General features: G+C 43.8%; 1 protein-coding gene across 5 annotated transcripts; it reads left to right on the forward strand.

Annotated features, from left to right (window-relative positions):
• Positions 1-439: 439 nt before the first annotated feature.
• Positions 440-4,538, forward strand: LOC104586722 (small multi-drug export protein). 5 transcript variants are annotated; one of them, XM_088886678.1, is made up of 3 exons: positions 440-1,237; positions 1,511-1,828; positions 3,920-4,538. In XM_088886678.1, exons 1-3 carry the CDS (start codon positions 663-665, stop codon positions 3,993-3,995), a joined length of 969 nt encoding a protein of 322 aa, XP_088742804.1. In that variant the 5' UTR covers positions 440-662; the 3' UTR covers positions 3,996-4,538. The 5 variants fall into 5 exon arrangements, with proteins under 5 accessions (XP_088742804.1, XP_088742803.1, XP_088742802.1 ...); XM_088886677.1 differs by having other exon boundaries at positions 444-1,237; positions 1,511-1,944; XM_088886676.1 differs by lacking the exon at positions 3,920-4,538 and adding an exon at positions 2,718-3,897 and having other exon boundaries at positions 444-1,237; positions 1,511-1,944.
• The last annotated feature ends 3,548 nt before the right edge of the window (positions 4,539-8,086 follow it).

The following is an 8,086-nucleotide window of genomic DNA, read 5'->3' on the forward strand; positions in this document are numbered from 1 at the left end:
AATCAATGTTTTTTGGCAAAAATCCGGTTTTAGGGAAAAACAGAACCGGTCACTTGGTTTTTCTGGGCCGACCATCCGATCCGGTCTGATTTTAAAAACCATGAACGGAACCAAACACACACAAGAAGGCCATCATATCATATAATTCATGGACCATCGAGTTGAATGGGTTTGATCACGCACAAATCCGTCTGTTATTCCTATCGTGGATGGTCTAACCTTGGGCCAACCAGCAAAAAAAAACCCGGTCGGTTCCACTCTAATGCAATAACTAAAATAACCCTTGGTGGACCCTTTTTGGCCATTTCCCGTGTGCTATTTACTCTTCTGCAATTCGACCGGTCTAATTTATTGCCGGACCACGACCAACTACCTCCAAGTTGTTGTTCCATTGGTTTCTCGCTTTCTCCTCCCATTGGCAATTGCCCCGTAGCCGTAGGTCCCATTATAAAAAGCTATCATCATATCCTCACTGAAAATTCTTATGATCTTATCTCCCTGCAGAGTGCAGGCAGCATCAAAGCAAATCCAATGGTTAATAGTTTCAAGAGAAGCTTAGAGAAATGGAGGGGTTGGACTTGAACACGCACACTGCACACACACCCACCTGAAGATTATTGTTTCTTCTCCTCCACCTCCTCCTCCTCCTCCACCTCCTCCATATGGCTGCAACGGCTGCTTATCCTGCAACAGCCTTCACCCCTGCAAGAATACTTCTTAAAATCTCACCGAGACACCTTCCGCCACTCATCTCTCCCCACCAACTTCGTTTCAAGTCCAAGCCTTCCTCAACCTTTCAATCTTCCAATGCACTCCCTCGTTTTTTTCATCTGAGTCCTCTAATACCAATTTCTCCTTCCGGTTTCTCTGCCTCAGCGGCAGCAACGGCAACGACTTCAAATGGAGATCCTTTTGCGGTGGATAATGAAAAGTTTCTTCTTTCGTCCGACGCCGAACCACAGAGATCCTTCGGAGTTCTTTTCTCGGTTGTAGTATGGATTTTTCTCTCCCTTGTTTCGCTCCTGGCATGTGGCGCTGCTCGTGCTGCTACTGATTCCATGAGAGCATCGGGCTTTGGTTTGAAAATTGCAAGCGCTCTTCGGAGCTCGGGATGGCCTGACCAGGCTGTTGTTTTCGCTCTCGCTATGCTTCCAGTAATTGAGCTTCGGGGGGCTATTCCGGTTGGTTACTGGATGCAACTCAAGCCTACGCTCCTAACCGTCTTATCTATTCTTGGGTCAGTCTCTTCTCTTCTCCTTTCCCCTTGAACTCAGCAGCTGGGTAGATTTAATTTTCTCTTTAACCAGTATTATCAGGACGTAATGTGACAAATTGGCCTCTTCTGGATTTACAGTTATGTATTTATCGAAAATGCACTAAATGTTTTTGACAAATTTTGTGTGTGATTAATTTGGATTTTGGTCCTTCTAGTCCCATTTTAGAGAAGACTTCGACTTTATGGGGTCTTGTCTGCTGTGGATTATCTATAATAATTTGATGGCAACTGCAGGAATATGGTTCCCGTTCCTTTCATTGTACTCTATCTGAAGAGGTTTGCGTCTTTTATTGCTCGAAAGAACAATTCGGCATCGCGTTTCTTGGACCTGCTGTTTGAGAGGGCTAGGGAGAAGGCCGGGCCGGTAGAAGAATTCCAGTGGATTGGTCTAATGTTGTTTGTGGCTGTGCCGTTCCCTGGAACTGGAGCCTGGACAGGAGCTATTATAGCTTCCGTTCTTGATATGCCCTTTTGGTCTGCTTTCTCTGCGAATCTTTGTGGAGTAGTTTTGGCTGGGCTTCTAGTAAACTTGCTTGTTAACCTTGGTCTCAAGTATGCTATTGCAACTGGTGTCATCCTCTTTTTTGTTTCTACATTCATGTGGAGTATCCTGAGGAGCTTTAAGAAGTATCTAAGGTCCACTAACTGAATTGACACTTTGAGAAGATGTATGAATGCAATTTTTCCCCTGATTCTAACAAAGTCTCTAGATTTACAAACTATGTGGTGTGTGTGAATTCGAATGGATAGCTTTGGTTTTGAACATGATTTTAGTTCTTGCAGCTGTTGATAAAAACCAATTATGCTTGTCTTACAGTTTCCATAGATCTAGACCAGTGTTAGACCACTGTTTCTTTTATTTAATTAGGGAAGGCAGAAAAGAAAAACAGAACAATACACCTTCACTCACTATAATACATTTAACATATAAAAGAATAACCAACCCACAGTACAAAGAATTTCTGAGGACCCTGTCTTTAGCTAAGATTTGTGGTCTACAGAAGCACCTTGTAACTGGGCCTGAGAAAACATAGATAATCATACCAAAACCGTCTCTAGGCATTCTTCCTGTGCCGGTGAGGATCTGGATTTCCCAACTATCAACCACTAATTTTAGGCTTTATGAAACGAGAATCTTTTCTTGTCTTCTTTTTCCTCCCTTTTGATAATTTCATGATAGAGAAATCCAATCTTTCGACAGTTTGAGATAGGAAAATAAGATAGGGTGTCTTCTCTGGATGTATTCACCATGCCATTTTTTGTTTACATAAGCACTCTGTATATTTTTGGCACATATATGCATATTTGTTGCAGGAATGAAAGTTTATTGGATCACTTTTAGGGAGAAAAAATAGATATTCCTGGGATTTCATGTATAAGCTTGTATTGTGTTCTGTCACTGTTTGTGGTTTTTTAATCATGTTTACATGTAATGTAGCAGTAAAGGGGCCAGTGCTTGATACACTGGTAAAATTTCACATTGACAAGCATGGAGAAGCAGATTTGAATCTAATAGCAGCCACTTCGGCAAAAAATGCCAAGGATTTGGTCCTTATCTGGTCGACCCCTCCTAAGACCCCAGATAGCTAGAACAAAAGTGGAATTTAAAACCTGAGTTCTAATTTACTAAATGATATCACGAAAGTCTGTCTATGGGCTCAAATCTTGAATTTCCTAGTCTTTATTGGGGACCTACTCACTGCTGCTCTGCTCCTGGATGGGTCTTTTCAGAGGCCGCTTTGACATGGGATCATCATCATCATCCATGCCTTATCCCAAGTTCCCAACTATATGGAGTCGGCTACATGAATCCTGTTTTTCCATACAGGGGATGGGACAAGTTTTATTTTGTTTATTTATTTTTTTAACACGAAACTACAAAATTTATTCAGATGTAAATGCAGTGCCCATAATTTAATAATGAACATGGCACTGAATAGAGTGAAATGATGGAATATACATCATACATGCAGCTGACCCAGAAGGTTGGAATAAGGCTTTATTGAGTTCAGTTGAATTTAGTTTAGTACATGGAAAGGTGGGAGGGATTACTATTACTTGGTTTATGCATTTTGTAATGTTTTGAACTGGTTTGTTTTTGAAGAATTTTGCTATTCTTACTTTTGGAATATGCTATTTGTACATTTTCCTAGAGCTTCTTTGAAATTGTTTATTTCTTGGGGTAATATAGTTTAAATTGTGTGTGTAGATTAAGGAGAACAATTCTTCATGGTTGGTCAGGAGTACCGTATGGTAATGGTAGATGAAAAGTTGTTCAATAATTCCAGTTTAACTGAGATTTGTTCATGGATATTTGTTTGCTTTCTTTGGCAACTTTAGCTGTCATCAGAAGATAATTTAGCTGGTGGAATTGACTTGCATTGGTTAGATATTTTTCATTTTCCAATTTCCATGCATAGTATCTGAATTATTGCATTGAGGGATTATACATATGAGAATTCTGTAAAAGCTACAAAAAGAAACCGCTCAGGAAGAGTTTGTTTAGGTTAATCTAATATGCTCTGCTCTTCTGACATCTCCTCTCAACACCAACAAAGCAAGTTTATGGTATAGGAGAATGGCATTCTTTCAATATATTGAAAACCTGTTTCTGAATTAACTTTGACAAAAATTTCTATGTAGTTGTGTACCGTATGATACTAGAGACAAATTCCAAGCACATGGAAGTTTAGTTGTGAGATGGAAAAGAAGGCAGTGAAGAAACTTCTCAGTGCTTAAACAATTAAGAGAAGGAAGGACGACAAGTTGAAAGCCTTTCTACTTCAAATTTAGATCAAATGGGGTTCTTGCATAACATTTCTGAGAATACCTTTTCTTGGATTAGGCATTGTTAAGGTGACTTCATGTTAGGTGGAAAATGTTGCTTGGGTTGACTGACATCTTTATGATCGGTAAAGTGGTATGTATGAAGAAACGTTGTCCAATTTCCAGGTTCAAGACAGAGCAGCAATTTCAATTTCATGAAGCATGGAGGATTCTATTATGGAGAAGATTAGAAGAGTAAAAGTTTTATTTTTGAGATCCTCCAGATGAGTCTATTTCTGAATTAATTAATTAATACCAAGAACACAATGTTAGGTCATCAAAGAGCTGTTTGGATGAGATGAGGGGTGATTACTATTTACCTTTTAGACAGGAATACTAGTTGAAAATTATAACAGAAAAAAAGAGTTTTTGTTCTTGGAAAGGTAGAACTTGTAGTATGTGGTATGTGTTAGTTTATTACAAGTAGAGAAAAGAGAAGAACCAAAGAAAAACTTGGAATGCTACACCAGGATTTGTGAAGTGTGCGTCTTAATTTAATGGCATGACACCTACCATAGATATTATAAACTTAGAGAATAAGTGCTCCTCCCACCTGGTTCATCGCTTTTTAATATTGAGTAAAATAAAAAGAAGAACCTAGTTGCATATATGGTGACTTCTAAGTTCTAAGTTTGATTGCTTTTTAATATTGAATAAAATGCAAAGAAGAATCTAGTTGCATTTTGTTACGGTCCCGCGCGTAGGATCCCGTCACGGGTCGGTCCACGGTGCGAAAGCCCCCTGCTTCCCCTTGCGCCTTCCCTTGCTTACAGGCCCTATTACGGAAACCCAATGGGTGATTTGTCCAAGAGACCACCCGAACTCTCCTTTGGGGTGATTTGTCCAAGAGACCACCCAAACTCTCCTCACTCTTTTCTTGGCTGGAAAACTGAATAATGTTTTATTTCAATTCGTAACTCCTTAAATAGGAGATTACAGAAGGGAATTCCTAATTAAACTCAAACTCCTAATCACCTACTCCTATTGGTAACTCACTCTTACTTAAGATAAGATAAAGATAAGATAAGATAAGATAAGGATAAGGGTTAAGATAAGGAAGGCTGGTGGCGAGTTCTCTTTGATGTGTCCTGATAAGGGTGGGCCCACCCCTATGAGCTGTCATGTGGGCCCCTCTCTGCTGTTGCTGCCCGGGTGCGTGCGCGCGGCTCATGGTGCCGCTGCCATGCGGTGCCAGCTGTGTGCGCGGTCGGTGCTGCCGTGCGGTGCGCGCTGCTGCCTCTGTTGCTGCCATGTGGTGTGGTGCACGTTGCCGGGCGGTGCGTGCGGCTGGGCGGCCCGCTGTGCGTGCTGCTGCCTATGACTACGTGCTGCTGCCGTGTGGTGCGGTGCGTGCTGCCGGGCGGTGGCCCATAACAGGTGCGTGTTGCACGCTGCCAGGCGGTGCGTGCGGCTGGGCGGCCCGCTGTGCGTGCTATTGCCTTATGACTGCGCCGCAGTGTGCTTCCGGCTGGCATGCCCATAACATTACACCCCTCCCGGACTACGAGCTTGTCCTCAAGCTCGTGTTCTGAATACATGGCTTGGAATTCTGCGAATGGATCAAACGACTGCACACAATTTCTCAGTCCACCAACAGTATGAACAACAGGGACTTCCCCGTCTCTCAGTGCATAACGCTGGATTATTTGATGCAGACCCCAGCCATGTTCTTTTATTTCCCGCTCCCAAGCGTAGCCATGGCTTACAGTGACTGCATGCTCTGCTGCACTCAGGCCAGCCGCAAGGACATTGAAGTGTTCCCTACCTCCTGGGTCATATAGTTTGAAGTAGTTTTGTGGAAGGTCCACATAACAGAAATCACGTACTGAACCACAACCCCGGTGTGCTATGTTGTGGATCATAAGAATGCACCGGGTATGCGTACAGTAGAGGACCTCAAAAGCGGCCTTACCGAAGGGGACCATGCGTTTTAAAATATCCTCTCAGCCTTCCCCATATATATTTTCCTCAATATTACGAAACATAGGGATGTCCATGAACACAAAATCTATGCCATCAATATAAGCTTGGAAGAAAATTACCTCTATATCCTGCCCCTCCACCTTACATCTCTTGCGCAATCTTGTTTCTTGGATTTCTGTATAGTTACCATACGGTGGTGCCGCAACCATAACTTTATGTCCACGCCGAGCCAAGGCCTTCGGTAAAGCCCCAGCAACATCGCCAAGCCCACCTGTCTTCGTCAAAGGAGCGCATTTTGCAGGTTCTACTATAATGTTCGTGACATCGTCCCTGGCCAAAAGAGGAGACTTTACAGTTTCATCCTCCGTGCGCTGATCCTTGGAAATAACTGCGGCTGTAGGGGCAGCGATCTGTTGTTCGCTGCATGCCTCTGCCCAGTCCGAACGGCGTCTGTTCGTGTTGGCGATTCCCTCCGAACTCATTTCTTTGTTGGAGAGGAATGCTTCCAGCAGGCGTCGCATCTCCCTGACATCATCCTTGACCTCACGCACTTCCAAGCAGGTTTTGGCGAGCCTATGCTCTAGCTCGTGGACCCTGGAAGTCAGCGGCTCCTGTTCCCCCATGACGGTAGGCTCTGATACCAATTGTCACGGTCCCGCGCGTATGATCCCGTCACGGGTCGGTCCACGGTGCGAAAGCCCCCTGCTTCCCCTTGCGCCTTCCCTTGCTTACAGGCCCTATTACGGAAACCCAATGGGTGATTTGTCCAAGAGACCACCCGAACTCTCCTTTGGGGTGATTTGTCCAAGAGACCACCCAAACTCTCCTCACTCTTTTCTTGGCTAGAAAACTGAATAATGTTTTATTTCAATTCGTAGCTCCTTAAATAGGAGATTACAGAAGGGAATTCCTAATTAAACTCAAACTCCAACTTGAACTCAAACTCCTAATTACCTACTCCTATTGGTAACTCACTCTTACTTAAGATAAGATAAAGATAAGATAAGATAAGATAAGATAAGATAAGGATAAGGGTTAAGATAAGGAAGGCTGGTGGCGAGTTCTCTTTGATGTGTCATGATAAGGGTGGGCCCACCCCTATGAGCTGTCATGTGGGCCCCGCTCTGCTGTTGCTGCCCGGGTGCGTGCGCGCGGCTCATGGTGCTGCCGCCGCGCGATGCGTGTGCGCGGTGCCGTTGCCGCGCAGTGCGTGCGCGCGGCTCATGGTGCCGCTGCCATGCGGTGCCGGCTGTGTGCGCGGTCGATGCTGCCGTGCGGTGCGCGCTGCTGCCTCTGTTGCTGCCGTGTGGTGTGGTGCACGCTGCCGGGCGATGCGTGCGGCTGGGCGGCCCGCTGTGCGTGCTGCTGCCTATGACTACGTGCTGCTGCCGGGCGGTGGCCCATAACAGGTGCGTGTTGCACGCTGCCAGGCGGTGCGTGCGGCTGGGCGGCCTGCTGTGCATGCTATTGCCTTATGACTGCGCCGCAGTGTGCTTCCGGCTGGCATGCCCATAACACATTTATAGTAGGGTGTTTTGGAATAAGTTCTACATGCAAGTATTGTGTGCAGAAAAATTGAATTTGTTCAAGTTGTAGTTGATGGATATATTACATATAAAGAGAAATTGTAGTTCCAAGACCATCTGAATATCCATCCCAAAGATTAGTCGTCAGGTTTATCATGTTTGGTCATCTGAATTTCAATCTCTAATATAAGGCAAAATCTATGGTGGATGAACTGCACTGTGAAAAAAAAGAAACTTGAACCAGTGATAAAAGCAATACATCACAATTGAATCTTTAATATTGTTAAAGTCTTTATTAAGTACACTTTGTGAAACATAAATCAATAAAAAGTAAATAGACCATGTGACTAGAAACAACCTTGTTGTGACATGGGACTCAAATTGAACTTCAACGGGTCAAACCTTATTAGATGAAAGTTGATGGTGATATGTAGGCCATGAATTCTCTGCTAACTACCATTTCATATTAGTTCACATGCAAGATGCAACTTGGGTGACAACCTTTGGCATTTCAATGGCCCTTATTAGTTTTGGA

The sequence above is a fragment of the Nelumbo nucifera genome, chromosome 4 (genome assembly GCF_055504915.1).
Source record: "Nelumbo nucifera cultivar China Antique chromosome 4, China Antique-T2T, whole genome shotgun sequence".
Lineage (NCBI taxonomy): Eukaryota > Viridiplantae > Streptophyta > Magnoliopsida > Proteales > Nelumbonaceae > Nelumbo > Nelumbo nucifera.

Coding starts and splice junctions, on each gene's coding strand:
- LOC104586722 (XM_088886677.1), top strand. CDS start 663: ATGGCTGCAACGGCTGCTTATCCTGCAACAGCCTTCACCCCTGCAAGA. Junction 1,238..1,510: donor ACCGTCTTATCTATTCTTGG/GTCAGTCTCTTC, acceptor TGGCAACTGCAG/GAATATGGTTCCCGTTCCTT.